The sequence below is a fragment of the Pelophylax lessonae genome (assembly GCF_965119305.1).
Source record: "Pelophylax lessonae genome assembly, chromosome: 8".
NCBI classification, from domain to species: Eukaryota; Metazoa; Chordata; class Amphibia; order Anura; family Ranidae; genus Pelophylax; species Pelophylax lessonae.
Window position 1 is genome coordinate 296,456,076 of NC_138775.1, and position 21,497 is coordinate 296,477,572.

The 21,497-nt window shown below is 42.4% G+C and overlaps 1 protein-coding gene across 1 annotated transcript in view; it reads right to left on the reverse strand.

The window, feature by feature from the left end:
- HECTD3 (HECT domain E3 ubiquitin protein ligase 3) overlaps positions 1–21,497 on the reverse strand; it is a 112,134-nt gene that overhangs the window by 33,038 nt on the left and 57,599 nt on the right. Inside the window, exons 8-12 of the mRNA XM_082265613.1 lie at positions 12,638–12,720; positions 10,749–10,914; positions 5,604–5,685; positions 5,317–5,499; positions 946–998 (exon numbers count right to left, since the gene is read on the reverse strand). Of these exons, the coding sequence (XP_082121739.1) occupies positions 946–998; positions 5,317–5,499; positions 5,604–5,685; positions 10,749–10,914; positions 12,638–12,720 (567 nt within the window). The remainder of the gene's footprint in view (positions 1–945; positions 999–5,316; positions 5,500–5,603; positions 5,686–10,748; positions 10,915–12,637; positions 12,721–21,497) is intronic.

The window sequence follows — 21,497 nt, forward strand, 5'->3', positions numbered from 1 at the left end:
CACATCCAGATATAAAATGGACTTTTAGGGTAGGGGCACATCCAGATATAAAATGGACTTTTAGGGTAGGGGCACATCCAGATAGAAGATGCACTTGTAGGGTAAGGGCACATCCAGATATAAAATGGACTTGTAGGGAAGGCCCAGGAGATCCCAGGCTAGGGGAAGGGAGCATCGCCAGGGCTCCTCCAACCTGGTGGGAGTCAGGCATGCCACCCCCATGAGATCAAACCGTGGACGTGGAGACCCCATCAAGGGTGTCTGGAGACCCAGAAGGCCTCCCCCCTCTGGCCCTCGTCTAGAGTCAACCGGTCTAGCTAATGTCAAGGCCAGGGCTGCTTGTATCAAACAGAGAGGGAGAAGAGTATTCAAAGAACCACTGTTGTGTCTAAAAAAAAAAAAAAAAAACTCTTGTTTGGCTATCAAAATATAAGAAAATGAGAGGGAAAGAAAAAAAATTCCCCTTTGAAAACAAGTGTTCAACCTTCTGAGCACTCCATGAGGAGCAGAAAAGGGATTTCACAATTGGAGGAAAAAGAATCAATGAAGAGTGAAGAGAGAGATGAAAGTGGGGAGAAGTCAAGTGGCTTTTAGAGAAAGAAAAGTCAAAGAGCAAGGGGGGGGGGAGGGGAAGTAGGTCTGCCGGGAGGGTCCTTTTGGCAGAATGCCATGCCCGGGTACAGGGGTACTCCAATATAAAGCGCCCAAGGTTTCCAGACTGCTTCAAACCTTTGCACTCTATTCTGAAGTTTAACAAGTTGTTCCTGGGACGTGATCCAGGAGACTTTCCGCTTTGTTGCTGATATTGAGGCGGAGGGCTTCTTCCAAGCCATATCTATCCCATTGTTTGTATCAGTATATAAGGAGGGTCATATCTTCACATTTACAGGTCCCATAATGTCAATGAATATAATAATTACTAGGCAGAAATGTTCCCAGACTGACCTGTAGTCCAGAGGCTTCTCAGACTTATCGGTGGGCTTCAGACCCTCGTACACCTGACATCAGACAAAGACCAGGAGAAGATCAATACATGGAAATAAAGGATTTACATTACCAACTGTTACATTTCATAAAGTTGAGCTCCAAGCAAATGCCAAAATTCACCACTGAAATACATATATTGGGGATATTCTATATTTTTTTGCATTTCTGTCCGTGCAGTTCTGATATTTTCACAGCTCTGTCACACAGCACAGCCAATCTAGAGACCTGACCTTCCTATGCTGCAGTTAAGCAGCACAGCAAGGTCACCTCCCTCCCCCAACCTGTGGTTGGACAGTGAAGGAGCAGCAAGAGACTGATGAGGTCATCTCTCTGCTGTATCTCCCTGTCAGCACATCTGCATGCAGGATGTCTGAGCGGCCGCAGGTCCTGCCCCTCCCCCTCACTGCCTGCTGTAGCGGGATTACAAGCTGCTGAAATAAAGTAAAATTCAGATAATCACACCGGTTGCATTTAAAAATTAAATTTTTACTTGTTTATTAAAAAAAATAAATGCATGACTGCGTTTATTGGTATTTTTTTATCATTCCAGTTCAGCTGAAAGAGATACTCATAGTTACATAGTTAGTGAGGCTGAAAAAAGACACAAGTCCATCCAGTTCAACCTATGATGTGTGTGTGTGTGTTTGCTTTTAACCGTACATTGTATACCCCTGTATGTTGTACATTGTATACCCCTGTATGTTGTACATTGTATACCCCTGTATGTTGTACATTGTATACCCCTGTATGTTGTACATTGTATACCCCTGTATGTTGTACATTGTATACCCCTGTATGTTGTACATTGTATACCCCTGTATGTTGTACATTGTATACCCCTGTATGTTGTACATTGTATACCCCTGTATGTTGTACATTGTATACCCCTGTATGTTGTGGTCTTTAAGGTGTCCATCCAATAGTTTTTTGAAACTATCGATGCTCCCTGCTGATACGACTGCTTGCGGAAGAGAATTCCACATCCTTACCGCTCTTACAGTGAAGAACCCCTTACGCACTTTAAGGTTAAACCGCCTTTCCTCTAGTTTTAGTGAGTGGCCACGTGTCTTATTGTATTCCCTTACTCTGAATAGTTTGTTCCTTATGCTAGGGTCGCCAGTACAGTATTTGTACATTGATATCATATCCCCCCTCAATCGTCTCTTCTCCAGAGAGAATAGGTTCATTTAAAAAAATGTCCCCTTTACCCCTTCCCCATCCCAAATTTATGACAGCTTTATATATTTATTTTCTGCCCAAACCCTACCTCTGTGCACCCCTCTGATGTTGTTTTCCTTTTATTAATAGCGGCTTAAATTATATCTGGGCTATGCTCCACCCACTTACGTGCATTGTCCAATACAAAGGCTACTAATAATAATTTAAAGGGCACCTGTCACTATCCTAAAAAAAATGAAGGTAAATCACATATTTCATGTGTTGTGTGTGGCAGATTTCTTTCTAAAATTATTTTTTACTTACTTAAAATGTGATTTTGAACTAGAATATCGGAGTATTCAATTCCCTAGCACAGGCCCCTCCTCCTTTTGTGCACATCATAGCTTTTTCCTCTGGGAGTTTCTAATTACTCTCTGTGCTGGCCCAGCTCCTCTGCCCCTCCTCTGACTTCCTTTTATAAATTATTATGTAGCAGCCATGGAAGGAGTGAAGGGGGAATACAGGGGTCTCAAAACTTTCTAAACAAAGCCAGTTTACATTCCTTTAGACATTTGGGAGCCCAGCCTGTGGCCATAGGGAGTAAAAAAGGTCCCAATATCAGTGGGAACAATGCTCCATCTTTGGTGTCAGTGGGAGGAATTGTGTCCCATCATTGGTTTAAATAGGCCCAATCGTTGGTTTCATTGGGAAGAATTGTGCCCCATTGTTGGCGTCATTAGGAGGAATGGTGCCCCTTCATTGGGGTCAATGGAGGGGGGGGGGATTATGCCCCATTGTTAGTAACAGTGGATAAAACAGTGCCCAAAGGGGTGGATGAAAGGGAGTAAAGGGCCGCATCTGGCCCCCAGGCCACAGTTTAGAGGCCACTGCTATAGAGTGTGACATGAGTGATAGCTCTGAGTCTGCTGGGGCTGCGAACATCAAATCCAAGATGCCGACACCCAGCAGCAGTCTCAGGACTATTGGATGTATACACAAGGAAGGACTTACCATGAACGCAGAGCAAACAAATGCAAAGCATTCTCTGGTTGGGCAAGGTGGAGATCATGACATCACCTCCCTGATGATCCACTTTTTCCAAGTAGAGAACACTTTGTATTTATTGAGAAAATGTAAAGCAATCGCTGAATGTTGCCCATGCTGAGTGGCCAACCTTCTTCACGATGTAGCAGGTCAGGACCCAGAAGCTAGTGGCGATCACTAGAGTAGCAGTGGGGTAGCGTTGTCTATACAGTGATTTCCAGCTTTTACAGAAGCCATTCTCAACCAGGGTTCCTCAAGAGATTACCAGGAGTTACTTGGGTTGTGGTTGATCGACCTACCATTTTATGGTTGCCGGCAAAGTTCCAGGGCCAACACCACTTGGCAGAGCCAGCAACGTGTAGGCAAGTACAGCTAGCTAGCTTGCCAATAGGGGGCTCTGTTCCAGAATAGTGTCTGGTTACAGCAGACAGTGCCATCAGGTGCTATGTCCCTTTCAGTTAGAGCCCTCCTGCAGTGATGCCATGGGTGGGTCAGTGCCCAGATATAAGCCAGGCTGGGAAGCGCCCTAGTGTAGTTGGGGCATGGGAGCCAAACACCCCACACCAGCTCAGATGTAACTAGCACATGGAGGCCCGGGTGGGTCAGTGCCCAGATATAAGCCAGGCTGGGAAGGGCCCTAGTGCAATTGAGGCATGGGATCCAAACACCCCAAACCAGCTCAGATGTAACCAGCACATGGAGGCTCTGGGCAGGGCAGGAGGCAATGGGTGGGTCCGTGCCCAGATATAAGCCAGGCTGGGAAGCGCCCTAGTGCAATTGGGGCATGGGAGCCAAACACCCCAAACCAGCTCAGATGTAACCAGCACATGGAGGCCTGGGGCAGGACTGGAGGCCATGGGTAGGTCAGTGCCCAGATATAAGCCAGGCTGGGAAGCGCCCTAGTGCAGTTGGGGCATGGGAGCCAAACACCACACATCAGCTTAGATGTAACCAGCAAATGGAGGCCCGGGTAGGTCAGTGCCCAGATATAAGCCAGGCTGGGAAGGGCCCTAGTGCAATTGAGGCATGGGAGCCAAACACCCCACACCAGCTCAGATGTAACCAGCACATGGAGGCCCTGGGCAGGGGTGGAGGCCACGGAGAAGTAGACCCCCTTGTTGTTATTGAGGTCAGGGCTAGGGCAGGTTGCAAAGGGCCCTTTAGGCTGGGCCAAGCATTCCCTGAGTGAGGCTGCTTCCCTGGAGAGGTGTACCTATGGATGAGATGCCTACAGAGAACCCAGTCCTGCGAGTACTAATGTCCCCTAGAGGAAAGAGAGACCGTTAGAGGGAGAAGGCTGTTTAAAGTGCTGCATATGCTCTTACATGTGACTACTGCGGACCATCCACTATTTGTGATTGACTATGTACTGTCAAGCGACTCTGAAATGTACATGTCGATGTGATGTGACTGTTTATGCCATTTCCTAAGTACCACCAGTAAAGTACAGCTATTTACGTGTGGACATGCCTTCCTTGGGATACAAAGGTTATTGGCCGGGAATGACCTGTGGAAGCCTCCGGCATGGAGTGGGCACAATATGGTTTAGGGTTCAGCCTCAGCAGGAAGAACAGTGTTCTGGCAAAGACAGGAGTAGGGGAAGGGAATTGGTGCCATTACAGGCCAATTGCAAAGCCCCTCTTACAAGAGTGACACCTATGAACTCATGTAGATCTCTGTAAGGGTGGCATTCTTCCTACAGACCAACATCTTTCCCATTGGACCACGATGAATTGGTTTTATCAAGAGTTCCTTGAGACCTCAAAATTATTTTAGGGGTTCCTCTGGGGTAAAAAGATTCAGAAAGGCTGTTTTAGAACGTTCTCCCAGGTATGGTATATACATAGCTACATTGGTCTGAGCTGAAACAACGTAACTATGAAAAATATACATACCTGGATCTTTAACTGGTTTGGGTGGGTGATACATAGAAAATAGTCTTAATGGAAAGAAAGTTTAGGGTAATGAATAAATCAGTATTATTCTTACAAGCCCTTGTCAGAGACCACCTGGGCCCCCCTCTGCCCTCCAGGCCCATAGCATTTATATGGGCTGCTATGGTTATAGTTACCCCCTTGATCTCCTTATACATTCCCCCATAGATCACTCATTCAGTAACCCCCATACCTGGCTGAACACGGTCTTCTTGTAGGTGGGGTCTAACGAAGGGTTATCGCGGTGCTCCACGGCCAGTCGGCGGTTGATGTACAACCGAGGCATGACGTTGGGTTTGGTGGTCTCGGAGTCCTTCAAGCACTGAGTGATGAGCGCAGTACGGCGTTTCGACATCAACAGGAACTGCTTAATGTGCTGCATTCAGGAACAGAGCACACAGGCGCTCAGCATGGTAAACATATACAAGAAATGGGAGTCATAACATTCGATCTGGGAAGAGGATGGTAATAAACTCTCACCTTAAGCTGGCTGAAAGTGCCAATGCTGTGGTCCCAGGCGGGGACGAGGTGATTGAGGACGTTGTCGAGAAGCCTGACAAACCTGGAGAAGAGAACAGGAGGTGATTGGCTGATCAATGGCTCATTCTATACATCATTAGCATATACAGGGTTGGGGCCAACGCTCTAACATCAGATTTCAGTGACAGTTTGGTGTTTAAAAGAGTCCCACGGACTTTCTGCACCATAAAACTGAAGATATATTTGTCTATGTCAAGAGCTCATACTTAATAATTTGTCAGTGTAACCCTTCCAGGTATTTATTACCTCTCACAGAGTTCCCAGAACTCCCCCCGGCAATACCTTCATTTGCTTTACTCTCCAGAAGGACGGCGCCATCTTTGTTCAGGCATAATCCTGGCTCACAATCGACTTCCTGGACCGAGATGCCGGCTCAGAGATGGCACAATCATGTAAATCAAGGGACCCTTGAGAAAAAGTTGGGATTATGACGAAGCGCGTTGGGGCGGAGCCAGATGGTGTGTGTGAAGAAGCCAGGAAAGCGGATGATCTTGGAGCGGTGTTCATACATAATACGGCCGCCTGTGTATGGTACTTGTGCTAGAGCGCTGCAAGGCAGAGCGGGCCACCGCGCTTGGCTGATGTGGGATGCGTTTGTTATAATGTAACATGTAATTAGATTTTCTTAGTGGAAAAAGGTGCAGCTTTTATGAATAAATTATATTTATATTAGGATCGACCAATTATTGGCAAAGCCGATATATCAAGGGCGGATATGCACTTTCCCCGATATATCGGAATCGGCCCCTGAGGTTACCGATATTGCCAATATTTCGGGAAAGTGCTGTACCGGAGTGATGGCTGCAGCTAGAGGCATCACCCCGGTAACGGCGTCCATAGCCGACGGTTGGCTGTCTTGTAATGACAACCGATGCGGCTGAGAAGCCACTCGGCTGTCATTACAAGGAGCGGGAGGGGACGTCCCCCCCCTTCCGCGGCTCTCCCGTCCCACTGGGAGACCCGGGCAACCATCCTGCACGGCCACCGAAAACCCGATCAATGCCGCATTCGGCTCTGATCGAGTCTCAATGCAATAACTTGGAAGTAATGTCATGACATCACTTCCGGGTACTCGGCGCCAGATAAAAAAAAATGACAGCATTTGAATGCTTTTAAGTGCAGAGGAGGGGTTTGGGGTCTTTTAGATCCCCAGATCCCTCCACAACAGTAACTGTCAAAAAAAAAAGAATGCATTGGCCAAAATATCGGTATTGGTAACGAACAACCGATATCGGTCGATCACTAATTTAGATTGATGTGAAGATATGTAACTGAAAATTACAATAGTGCGCTAATTACTAGATAATCAAACATGGAGGTCGTCATATGTTAAAGCTGCATTGACAATAGGTAGACTTTCTTTTAATCTTCTAAAGTTCTCCCAGTGCAGCCAAATCTAATGATAACTCCTACGCTGTTCTTGCTGACATCAAATCAGCAGACCGGATGTTTGACAAAACCACTTCCGGTTCAGCGTCACAGGAAGGAGAACTTGTTACCAGGCGACTGCTATTACCATAAGGAAAGAACCGGAAGTGCGTCATTATACTTCCGGGTCCCCGTTGCGGCCGCCCCGGAAGTCTCCATTTGTTGCTCATTTAAGGAGAGGAATTCAGCAGTGCGGCTTATAGCTCCAGTCCCAGAAGCCGACTATTCAGTGGAAACGCGGCGGAGGGAGCAAGCCGCGCTGCTATTGGTCCCGGATCGCACTGCAGGCGACCGTGACTTTTTGGGCATATCGCTGTAAACATACAGGATGCTTGCAAGTGTTTTCTTTTCATTTTAATAATAAAATATCGTGGGTAATGCACCATCAGTCCCTTCCTCGTTTCTATTGTGGTCCTCCTGCTGGCACCTCTACCCGTGGAAGCCCATAGAGATCTTGGGAAGCTGCATCCGTCCATCCATCCATCCATCCATCCTTCTGGATTTTTCATCTAGTGTGGCCGTTTGTTTGGATTCCCTGGTTCCACAGCATATGCTTCGTTTTCTCTCCTATGTGGTAAGGGTCCATTCATATCACTGGGTGTCACTTCCATTCACAGTTGTTGCACTATATCATGCTCCATTCACCTATCACTTCACAAGAGTTTGGTCAGCACGTATTTGTTTGGGAACACCTTCTTCCAGATGGAATAGATTCCTCTTCAATCAATTTTAGTTATTTATGGACAATTTTGTTTGTTTATCTAGTAATTAGCGCACTATTGTAATTTTCAGTTACATATCTTCACATCATTTATCTATTTTTCACAGTGCTGCTTTTACGCGTTTGTATTGGTTCGCGCACCTCCTTTTCATTTTTATTCAGTTCACTAATTTAGATTAGAAATGTGTTTATCTTAGGGTTGCACCGATACCTGTTTTTTATTGGCGAGTAGGAGTACCGATACTTTGCGGGGCAATTTGTGTCAATACAGAAAAAATTTGTGCAAATCTCACTGCAAAGACAAGCGATTTGAACAGGAATGCGGTGTGATTCCTGCCTAAATCGCATGCTATTTCCCCCACTACTCCTGTGTGTTTGTATAGAAAGAGAAAAGCGCCATCTAGTGGGCAGTTTATTAAAAATGTTAGAAAACTCACAATAAGTACAAATCTGGCCAAATGCAAAATCTTTATAGGTGTCCCGGTCCTGCTGATGATAGCAAATCACGCCCACTGGAGGTGCTCACATGGCTGGAGGAGAAGTTCCGGGACCCTCTGGGTATAGAGCGGAAGCGATGTCAGCTTGGGGGGGGACCGCCCCTACATCTTCTCCAGTCCTGTGAGCACCTCCAGCAGCCGTGATTTGCTATCATTGGCGGGACCGGGACACCTATGCAGATTATGCTTTTGGTCAGATATGTACTGCGAGTTCTAACATTTTTAATAAATTGCCCACTAGATGGCGCTTTCCTTTTCTATACACACACACAGGAGCGGTGAGGGAAATCTAGGGCTGAAACAACTAATCGATTAATCGTCAACTAATCGATTATGAAAATAGTTGTCAACTATTTTCGTAATCGATTAATCGGTCAGCCGATTAGTTGTCCTGCATACAGAATGCATTATTTGTTTACATATCAGAAAATACAGTGCAACACACAAACAGCTCAGTACACCCTCCATACATGTATGTAGATGGCAGAGAACTTGTGAATGTGTGAGGAGCAATGCCTCATGGGAAATGTAGTCCAGGGAAAGAGAACCAAGTGATTCTAAAAGGCAGAGTTTTTTTTTGTTTTACCTTGCTATAGGGACACTCTGTACAGTACTATAATTTGCTGCTTCCTATAGGGGCACTTTTAAGGCAGGAGGGGCCAGAAGTGCCGTGGGGGAGGGGGGGGGGGCAGAAGAGGAGAATCAGTGCTGCTTTGTGAAAAATCATTACACAGAGAGGATAAGTATGACAAGATTGTTGTTAAAAAGAAAAAAATCCAACCTTTACAATCACTTTAGGGCTCTGTGCAGGGAAGATGAGCATCTGAACCCAGAGAAGGTGGAGGCCGATAGACTAGAGGGCATTACAATTACATTTAAAGTAAAGGTTTACTAGTATTGTGCATTATATTTAAAATTATTATATCCATGAAAAAAAAAAAAAAAAGTCTCAGCTTTTAGTACTACTTTAATATAAAAATGTTAATTTTCCCCCCTCCGCCCTTCATATAGCTCCATGTCTGACTCCCAGTTAAAATATCCTGCATATCCGACTTCTGGGCATATTTTTTTTATATACATACACATGATACAAGATATAAATACTTTCACTGTTTCACAGTAGAAATTATAATTATATTACAGTAGCGATATCTGCTGTTTTTTTTTTACTATAAAGGGCTATTTTTTTTCTTAACCCCATCATGACAGGTGAAAAAAAAAAAAAAAAAAAAAAAAAAAAAAAAGCATGCTGCTGCTACTAAAGGTCTTCTGCTGCCCATACATGTATTGGATTTTTGGACAAAAATATTTGCATCTATATTTGTTCAAAAATTATTTGTAAATTTGTTGAATGACGAGTGTTGTTTGAAAATTCCACTTGTTTTTAACAAATTTTAAAATGAATAAAACTTCTGAGCAAAAACCACATACACTATTTGAATATTTGTTTGATGGAAATGTTTTCTATTCTGCTCCTTCAAATTTTCCTGTCACTGTGGTTGACAACGAACACCGAATAGACCCCCACTAATGGTTAGAAAAATCAAATGAATGTTTTTAAAATTTTTCTAAAAAAAAAAAATGTAGTTTGTGTATGGCCAGCATAAGTGACAGCAGTTGCAGGGAGCTTGTATCCAGCTACCTGCCTATTAATAAGGGAGTCTATCATGAATATTATATACCAATCCGGTCTGAAAATTTGCAAAACTGTGTTTTAGGTCTTTTAAAAATATTGACCTCCGAGTCCGATATGTACCACATTTAAACCTCTAATACATATATCTGTCTCAGAGTAGATTAAATATCCAACTATATAGCTGGATAGTTATATTTACCACTGCATATAGATATTCAAGAATATTAACTAAATTATACACTAACTTTTTTTTTTTTTTTGAGGTTTTTATCCGATTAGTCGATTAATCGAAATAATAATTGGCAACTAATCGATTATGAAAATAATCGTTAGTTGCAGCCCTAGGGAAATCGCATGCAATTCTTTGCTATAATGTATATAATATATTTAATATAATTTTTGGTGCATCTAAGTAATTTTCTAGCTAAAAATTGTGATTTTTAACTTGTAAACAACAAGTATCAGAAATAGGCCTGGTCCTTAAGTTGTCGAGTAAGTCCTAATGAAAACTGTGGTAGTAACTCTCAAACTATATACTATAAAATACTATAACATAAAATACCATGTTATGTTGTGTTGTATTATGTTATGTTATGTTGTATTATATTATGTTATGTTGTGTTGTATTATATTTTGTTATATTTTAACATAACATAATATAATACAATAACTCTCAATAAAAGTTCTAATTCCACTCATTCCAAAGCTAAAAAACAAATTTTCCCTGAACTTGTTAGCACTCCAGTATCTATGAGACATGAACCCTCCAATGTGTACAGGATGAGATTTGTGGAAAATCTGACCTCTGGAGGATGATGGCTCTCCTGTACAGGACGTCGGGGTCGATGGCCTCCAGTCGCGGGTATCGTACCAGGTTAGGGGGAAGAAACATGTCAGCCCTGAGGCCCAAATCCCTTTCCTTGGAGGACTTGATCTTTATTCCTCGTAATCGGACATCAATCCCTTCATCTGCAGGAACATCCATAGAAAGAGGTCATTAGAGGAGAACAGCAAAATATGAATGCTGATTGGTTGTTAGGGATAATTGGATCCTGTATATTATACTGCAACAATGTAAGCAATGTTAACCCTATGTCAATATGGTCAAAAACCTGTGGATCCCCTTGCAAATGATGGAGTTCAGGTCAGGGCTCCAGTGAAGCATACTGTTAATACTACAAGATACGAGGACATTGTAGAGCGGGGGGGGCTCAGGAGTGAGCATGCACCAGTGTGCCCCCATAGCAAAGGGGGCACTGGTTAAGGGGACATCTGAACACATGATGTAAACATCCAGAAGCCAGTAATCGCCTGACAGTGTGAGGAGAAAAAAAATAAGCCAATTACCAGCTTCTGTAAAAGGGACATCAAGTCCCGCACAGTGACCGCCAGTGCTGCTAACCAGTGCCCACCAGTGCTCTAACCAGTGCCACCTACAAGTGCTCATCAGTACTGCTAACCAGTGCCCACCAGTGCCATCTATTAGTGCCCATCGGTGCTTCATACCTAGTGCCACCTACTAGTGCCCTTCAGTGCCACCTATCATTGCCTATCAGTGCCACCTATCAGTGCCGTTTCATCAGTGTCTCTTGATCAGAGCCCACCAGTTCCGCCTATCAGTTCCCTTCAGTGCCACCTATCAGTGCTCATCAGTGCAACCTATCAGTGCCCATCAGTGCCATCTATCAGTGCAGCCTCATCAGTGCCCATCAGTGCCACCTATCAGTTCCCATCAGTGCCACCTATCAGTGCCCAGCAGTCCTGCCCTATCAGTGCCCATCAGTGCAGCCTATCAGCGCACATGAATGAAGGGGAAAAATTCCCTGTTTGCAAAATTTTATAACAAACTTTAAGCCCCCGTTCACATGCAGGTGACGCTACCTCGGAGCGGCCGCCATGGACTTCATAACATTGAAGTCTATGGCGGTCGCCTCCTGGTCGCCCCAAAGAAGCTCCGGACCCTTTTTCTAAGTCGGAGTGACTTGTGTCGCTCCTATTAGAACGGGTCCGCAGCTTCCCTATGGGAGGCGACCTGTGAGGCGACCAGGTCGCCTCACAGGTCGCCTTAGTGTGAACAGGGGCTAAAAACTGTATTTTTTTTTTTTTTAATAATGTTTGGTCTTTTTTTGTTTGTTTAGAAAAAAAATAAAAAACCCAGCGGTGATTAAATACCACCAAAAGAAAGCTCTATTTGTGTAAAAAAAATAAAAATGTCATATGGGTACAGCCTTGCATGACCGCACAATCATCATTCAAAGTGTGACAGCGCTGAAAGCTGAAAATTGGCCTGGGCAGGAAGGGGGTAAAAGTGCCCGGTAGGCAGGTGGTTAAGGTTTATTTACAAAGAAATTCCTTGGATGAACGTCACATCCATTCCCACAGCTGTCACTAATTATTCCCATATTTTGTCCACTATGTGTATTTCTTGGGATCATCAGCTCCATCTGCTGGCCATCATGTGGTATATTCCTGAAATAACTAATTTAGGAAAATACCACATTATGGCCACTGGATGGAGCTGATGATCGTAGGAAACATGTTAGGCAATAGATGTCGATAAATTGTGATGGCTGTGAAAATGCATGACACCGGTCCAGGGAATTTTTTATTAAAGAGACCTCTTAGTGTTACTTTTGAAGCTTCCTAATGGTGCTGACTTGTTCAGAAATCACATCTACTTGCATCTACTTACCAAAGCACTCTGTGATCCGGATCTCGATAAGCGGCATGTGACACGTCATATCTTCCAGGATACAGACATCACCAATCAAATTACTACAACAGGAGAGAGGAAGTGAGAAAGTCAGAGAAACGCAATGTGTCACTAAAAGCTTTTTATGGTAAAGCTGAAGTTTCATCAGCTTATACACTGCTTAAAAAAATTAAAGGAACACTTTTTAATCAGATTATAGCAGCAAGTCAATGAAATTCCTGGGATATTGATCTGGTCAGTTAAGTAGCAGAGGGGGTTGTTAATCAGTTTAAGCTGCTTTGGGGTTAATGAAATTAACAACAGGTGCACTAGATGGGCAACAATGAGACGACCTCCAAAACAGGAATGGGGTTACAGGTGGAGGCCACTGACATTTTTTTCCCTACTCATCTTTTCTGACTGTTTCTCACTAGTTTTGCATTTGGCTGGGGTCAGTGTCACTACTGGTAGGATGAGGCCATACCTGGACCCTATAGAGGGGGTCAGTGTCACTACTGGTAGGATGAGGCCATACCTGGACCCTATAGAGGGGGGTCAGTGTCACTACTGGTAGGATGAGGCCATACCTGGACCCTATAGAGGGGGTCAGTGTCACTACTGGTAGGATGAGGCCATACCTGGACCCTATAGAGGGGGTCAGTGTCACTACTGGTAGGATGAGGCCATACCTGGACCCTATAGAGGGGGGTCAGTGTCACTACTGGTAGGATGAGGCCATACCTGGACCCTATAGAGGGGGGTCAGTGTTACTACTGGTAGTATGAGGCCATACCTGGACCCTATAGAGGGGGTCAGTGTTACTACTGGTAGGATGAGGCCATACCTGGACCCTATAGAGGTTGCACAGGCAGTCCAACTCCTCCAGGATGACACATCAATACATGCCATTGCCAGAAGGTTTGCTGCGTCTCCCAGCACAGTCTCAGGAGCATGGAGGAGATTCCAGGAGACAGGCAGTTACTCTAGGAGAGCTGGACAGGGACATGGCTGGACATACTGCGAAAGCAACCAAAGAGTTTTTTTTAGGGAAAGAAGTGGAATGTTATGCAATGGCCAAGTCAATCACCTGACCTGAATCTGATTGAGCATGCATTTCACTTGCTGAAGACAAAACTGAAGGGAAAATGCCCCAAGAACAAGCAGGAACTGAAGACAGTTGCAGTAGAGGCCTGGCAGAGCATCACCAGGGATGAAACCCAGCGTCTGGTGATGTCAATGCGTTCCAGACTTCAGGCTGTAATTGGCTGCAAAGGATTTGCAACCAAGTCCTAATCTGTCCCATTACTTTTGGTCCCTTAAAAAGTGATAGGCACATATACAAACTGTTGTAATTCCTACACCGTTCACCTGATTTGGATGTAAATACCCTCAAATTAAAGCTGAAAGTCTGCAGTTAAAGCACATCTTGTTTGTTTCATTTCAAATCCATTGTGATGGTGTATAGAGCCAAAAAGATTAGAATTGTGTCGATGTCTCAATATTTATGGACCTGACTGTATACGTGTGTGCGTGTATATATATATTTGTACATTTTTTTTTTGCCTGTCGGAAGTCAAGGTTGTCCACTTTGTAAAAGTTTTCCTGTTTTCTGCATCTGTGAAGTTTATTCCGGCCGAGTCTCAGCAAGAGCCTCTGCAACCTTTTCGGACTTCAGTTGTAAATTCTGGATGACACCTGACCAGCTTCACCACCCGCTATATTATCCATACCCTTATGATAAGTGAGACACCATCAATTAGACTGCGGCTAACCCATTGATTTTAATACCCTTGCAAGCATTATTCATTCCATGTACAGTCAACCATAATACCACTCAAAGCCACCCCTGAGGAAGAAGATTCACAGTCTTTGAAACGCGTCGGGCTTTGGTCTTTGTATAATGTGGTTGGTCACTGTAATGGTTTAATGTTTGTTGCTTGCAATTGCTTTTAAACCTTATATTTTTGTACATTCACGTTTAATAAAATATTAGAATCTTAATTATATATTTCTTCAAATTTTTGTGCCTAAAAAGTCCCATCCTAGGGGAACCTTCCTAATCTTTGTATTACTAAGGGATGTGGCACTTCTCAAGAACTCTGGTCAAGAGCAAACCCATGTTGAAAGTCTGCAGTTAAATCACATCTTGTTTGTTTCATTTCAAATCCATTGTGGTGGTGTATAGAGCCAAAAAGATTAGAATTGTGTCCATGTCCCAATATTTATGGACCTGACTGTATATATTTTTTTATGTACACTAAATATAAGCCATTTAAAAAAAACTGGTATACTGCATAGTATCAGGAGCATGCTGGGTAAGTATGGAAATTAGATGTGACTAAGCAGACAATGGCATTTATTTCAAAGCTTAACCGTTTCCCGACCACCTGCCACCTTTTTACTGCGGCAGGTTGGCTCTCCTGCGCAAACCAATGTAGACCTAAGTCGGTCGTGCGTGGGAAGCTAGGGGGCAAGCGTGCGCTGCTACCGGCGCACTCCCGCCCCAACCTGGCAGCGGGGGAAGCCAATGCACCAGGCAGACGGCTACGATTGCCACATGACACCCGTGATCGCTCCCCGCTGAGAGAGAACAACTGTCAGCTGTTGTAAACACAGCTGATCATTCATCTCCCTGGAATGATCACAGAGCGCTTGTGATCCTTCTATATAGGATTATTATTATACAGGATTTATATAGCCCCAACAGTTTGCGCAGCGCTTTACAATGTGATGGAAGAAAATACAGTTACAATACAATTCAATACAGGTGGAATTAGAGGACCGTGCTCATTAGAGCTTACAATCTAGAAGGGAGGGTCAAGTGAAACAAAAAGGCAATAACCGTGGGGGATGGGCTGATGGAGAAAATGGAAGTAGGTGTGGGTCGGATAGGCTTCTCTGAAGAGGAGGGTTTTCAGGGATTGTCTAAAAGTTAATAGAGTAGGAGATAATCGGACAGATAAGGGTAAGGAGTTCCATAGGATTGGAGAGGCTCTGGAAAAGTCCTGGAGGCGAGCGTGGGAGGAGGTGACGAGGGAGCTAGAGAGCAGGAGGTTTTGAGAGGAAGGAAGAGAGCGGTTAGGTTGGTGTTTTGAGACCAGGCTGGTGATGTAGCTGGGGGCTAAGCTGTGGATGGCTTTGTAAGATGTTGTTAGTATTTTGAATTTAATTAGTTGGGTGAGCGGAAGCCAGTGGAGGATTGACAGAGAGGAGAGGCGGACACTGAGCGATTGGTAAGGTGGATGAGTCTGGCGGCAGCATTCATGATGGATTGAAGAGGGGGGTAGCATAGGTAGAGGTAAGCCAATGAGAAGGGAATTGCAGTAGTCGAAGCGCGAGATGACCAGGGAGTGAACTAGGAGCTTTGTTGTGTCTTTGGTTAGAAAGGGGCGTATTTTGGAGATGTTGCGGAGGCTGAGGTGGCAAGATTTGGACAGCGATTGGATGTAGGGTTTGAAGGAAAGTTCAGAGTCCAGGACAACACCTAGGACCTTGGCATGCGGGGATGGGCTGATAGTTGTGCCATCAATATTAACAGAGAGATCGGTGGAAGGGGCTCAAGGTGGATGAAAAATTATACGTTCGGTTTTGGATGGAAAGAGGTTCAGGAAGTGGTGAGACATCCAGACTGATAGATCTGATAGTAAATTAGTGATACGTGAGGAGAGTGAGGGAAAGAGCTGAGGGGTGGATAAATAGATTTGGGTATCATCAGCGTAGAGATGGTATTGGAAGCCGTGGGAGGCTATCAGCTGACCCAGAGAGGAGGTGTAGATTGAAAATAGGAGGGGTCTAAGAACAGAGCCTTGGGGGACCCCAACTTTTTTTTTTTTTTTTCAAGCCCGTGGTGTGTGAAACACACTCAAAAGCTACACCTGGTGAATAAAAAAGTGCACACCAAAATGTGAGAAACACAAAAAGTGCACAAGGCGTACACATGGACCTCCTCGAAAGAGGAAGGGCAATAACTCTGTTTCCCCCAGGCGCAAGGCTCCTGACAGGAACTGAGGTACTCACTTGGTCCTGCCTGGCCGAAACCAGGCAGACCCCGTTCTCTGGGAGAACTGCCGAAACAGCCCATCCCAAGTACTAGGTGGGGCGCCCCCGAAGGCCCCATGAGAGAGGACGAACTAAGTCAGAAGGCCATATCCACCCCCTCCCAAGTCTTTCAGGGAAGGCCCAAGGACCTACGCCATACTCATCGTGTCGTGAATAAAGCATACCGCCACATAAAAAAAGACAAATGTGAACACACACAACACAAAAAAGAGTGGGGAAGGGGAAGTGGAGAAGTGCGGGTAGTGTCAAAGTGCAAGACCTTGGGGGACCCCAACAGAGAAGGGAGGAGAGGAGGAAGTAGAATTGTAGGTAACGCTAAAGGTGCGGTTGGATAAGTAGGAAGAGAACCAGTGAAGAGTACAGTCATGAAAACCAAAGGCATGGAGTTTTTTGAGGAGGAGGGGGATGATCAACAGTATCAAAGGCAGCAGAAAGGTCCAGGAGTAGGAGTACAGAATAGTGTCCATTGGTTTTGGCCATTAGTAAATCGTTTATCAGTTTTAGGAGAGCAGTTTCCGTGGAGTGTTGAGGCCGAAATCCAGACTGAAGGGGATCAAGGAGGCTATTCTCGGCAAGGTGGTCGCACAGTTGGTTGTAGAGTAGACGTTCGAGGAGTTTGGATATAAAAGGGGAGCAAGGAAATAGGGCGTAGGTTGTTAAGATCGGTTGGGTCCAGTGAGGGCTTTTTAAGTATGGGGTTGACTAGTGCATGTTTGAGAGAGTTGGGGAAGATGCCAGAAGAGAGGGAGAGATTGAAGATGTGGGTTAGAGAGCGTAGAATAGGGCCAGAGGGTGAACATTTGCGAGGGAACAGGATCCAGAGGGCATAGGATGACATGTCTTTATGGTCATTTCAGAAGCCATTCCCCCCCCAGAGTTAGAATCACTCCCCTAGGCTAACATTTAACCCCTTGATCATCCACTGGGTTAACCCCCTCCCTGCCAATGGCATTATTACAGTGACAGTGCATATTTTTAGCACTGATTACTGTAGTAATGTCACTGGTCCCCCCCAAAAATGTCAAAAATGTCAGTTAGGGGTCCGATATGTCCGCCGCAATGTTGCAGTCCCGCAAAAAAAAAAAAAAAATCGCAGATCGCCGCTATTACTAGTAAAAAAAAAAAAAAACAATAAAAATTACATAAATTACATAGATCTTTCCCGTAGTTAGTAGATGCAATAAATTTTGCGCAAACCAATCAAAATACGCTTATTGCGATTTTTTTTTTAGAAAATTACCAAAAAACATATTGGCCTAAAATGTTAAAAAATTATGATTTTAAAAAAAAAATTTTGAGAATGTCATATAGCAGAATGTGAAAAATATTGATTTTTTTTTTTCAAAATTGTTTTTTGGTTTATAGCGCATCAAATAAAAATCGCACAGGTAATCAAATACCACCAAAAGAAAGCTCTATTTGTGGGAAAAAAAGGACATCAATTTTATTTGGGTACGATTGTCCGTTAAAGTAACTTAGTGCCGAATCGCAAAATAGGGTCTGGTCAGAAAGGGGGCAAATCCTTCCGGTCTTAAAGTGGTTAAGAGAACTCAGAAGGGGGGTGGAGCATTAGCACTGTTCAACTTCCTCACCCACTCAACCAGGTAACTGAAAGCAATTCCTAATCAACACATGAGCATTGATTATTAAAATATACATGTGAACTAAAAAAAATAAAAAATAAAAACAAAATGATTTAAAGAAAGTGAAAAAATAAAATGGTCTCTGCATGTGACATTAAAATTTTGAGCAGCACTGTAAGGCTCGGTTCACATATATGCGATGCGGGAAGGCTGCGAATTCGCAGCCTTTTCCCGCATCGCACACGCACCCCCGGCAGTTCACACTGCCATATGCGATACGCTGGGGGTGTCAATGTAATCTTAACGACACCCCCAGTTTGATCGCATATCGCAGTGCGATTGTGCAGTTCGCACAGGATTGGATCGCACAAGTGTGAACCGCTGTGCGATCCGATCCTGATGCGGCAGCAAAAATGCCTCCTGTGCGTGTTTGCTGCGGGTGCGATGCGAATTTAGCCATACAAACTGTATGGCTAAACTCGCACCGCACAGCTGATCGCATGTAATGTCGGAGCAGTGCGCTCCGACAATACATGCGAACCCCGCACACGCAGAAGTGTGAACCGGGGCTAAACCATGAAAAAATAAACAAACAATTGTGAAACACAATGCAAAATAAATAACTGCTTATATAAAAGAGCCAACGGTAAGAAAAAAAATAAAATAATGTCTCCACTTTGTTTCTGCTTAAATGTTTGAAAAAATTACTTTTCCGGGAGTTTGATTGCTTTCTATTACTATATTCTGTCAGAAAAATTCATTGTTTCGGTTTATTTATTGGTGATAATTATTTTTATACCAGTTTTATACTCATCATTTCCTCTCACGTTTCCATCCTTGATAATAATAATATTATAATGAATTGGTTTAAACAAAAGACTCGAAAATTTGCCTTAATGTTTGCCATTTTTATTTAATCTGTCTTTTTCATTTTTTTTTAAGTTTAACTTTCCACTACAATTCTGCAACTTTGTATTTCACTTATAAAAAGAAATAGGCACATTACAAGCAGTTTTTAGATCAGTATTATTGTAACTATTCAACGTGAATAACTACATTAATAAAGACAAATGCTTCTATTCTAATTTATTTAATTCTGACATTGAACCAACAAGCAAGCCCAGCATCAGCTAGGCATCAAAAAATTATTAGAAACTCATAATTGTTCCTCTCCACGGAAATCTTTAGTAAAAGGCGAAAGATTTATTCGATCTGAAGAGAAACCAGAGTATAACCAAATTGATGAACCGTATTTGTTGCCACTTACAGACAGATCTTGTTCAGCCAAGTGAGAGGCAATTTACCAAAAGTTTATCATCCTTGAATTCAGTCCTTAAAAAAAATTATAATAATAATATTATATATATATATATATATATATATTTTTTTTTTTTTTTTTTTTAATGTACACTAAATAAGACATTTAAAAAATAAACTGCACAGTATCAGGAGCATTCTGGGTAAGTATAAAAAATGAGCAGTGATTAAGCAGACAATGGCGTCTATTCAAAGCTTTAGAGAACTCAGAAGGGGCGGAGCATCAGCACTACTCAACTACCCCACCCACTCAACCAGGCAACAAAGCGATTCCTAATCAACACATGAGCATTGATTATTAAAATATAAATGTAAACTAAAAAAAATAAAAAATAAAAACAAAATGATTTAAAGAAAGTGAAATAATAAAATGGTCTCTGCATGTGACATTAAAATTTCGAGCAGCACTGTAAACCATGAAAAAATAAACAATTGTGAAACACAATGCAAAATAAATAACTGCTTATATAAAAAAGCCAACGGTAAGAAAAAAAATAAAATAATGTCTCCACTTTGTTTCTGCTTAAATGGTTGAAAAAATTACTTTTCCGGGAGTTTAATTGCTTTCTATTACTATATTCTGTCAGAAAAATTTATTGTTTCGGTTTATTTATTGGTGATAATTATTTTTATACCAGTTTTATACTCATCATTTCCTCTCACGTTTCCATCCTTGATAATAATAATAATAATAATAATAATAATATTATAATGAATTGGTTTAAACAAAAGACTTGAAAATTTGCCTTAATGTTTGCCATTTTTATTTAATCTATCTTTTTCATTTTTTTTTAAGTTTAACTTTCCACTACAGTTCTGCAACTTTGTATTTCACTTATAAAAAGAAATAATAGGCACATTACAAGCTGATTTCAGATCAGTATTATTGTAACTATTCAACGTGAATAACTACATTAATAAAGTCAAATGCTTCTATTCTAATTTATTTAATTCTGACATTGAACCAACAAGCAAGCCCAGCATCAGCTAGGCATCAAAAAATTATTAGAAACTCATAATTGTTCCTCTCCACGGAAATCTTTAGTAAAAGGCGAAAGATTTATTCGATCTGAAGAGAAACCAGAGTATAACCAAATTGATGAACCGTATTTGTTGCCACTTACAGACAGATCTTGTTCAGCCAAGTGAGAGGCAATTTACCAAAAGTTTATCATCCTTGAATTCAGTCCTTAAAAAAAATTATAATAATAATATTATATATATATATATATATATATATATATATTTTTTTTTTTTTTTTAATGTACACTAAATAAGACATTTAAAAAATAAACTGCACAGTATCAGGAGCATTCTGGGTAAGTATAAAAAATGAGCAGTGACTAAGCAGACAATGGTGTCTATTCAAAGCTTTAGAGAACTCAGAAGGGGGCGGAGCATCAGCACTACTCAACTACCCCACCCACTCAACCAGGCAACTGAAAGCGATTCCTAATCAACACATGAGAATTGATTATTAAAACATACATGTGAACTAAAAAAAAATTTAAAAAATCAATGATTTAAAGAAAGTGAAATCCTAAAATGATCTCTGCATGTGACATTAAAATTTTGAGCAGCACTGTAAACCATGAAAAAAAAAAAAAAAAACAATTGAGAAACACATAATGCAAAATAAATAACTACTTATATAAATAAATTTTGCACTTTTAAGCCAATGGTTTTGTTTCTGCTTAAGTCCTTGAAATTATTAAAAAAAAAATTTTCCTGGAGTTTAAATGCTTTCTATTATTATATTCTGTAAAAAAAAAAAATTAATTGTTTCGGTTTATTTATTGGTGATAATTATTTTTATACCAGTTTTATACCCATCATTTGCTCTCACTTTTCCATCCTTGATCAGATATAATGAATTGGTTTAAGCAAAAGACTTGCAAATT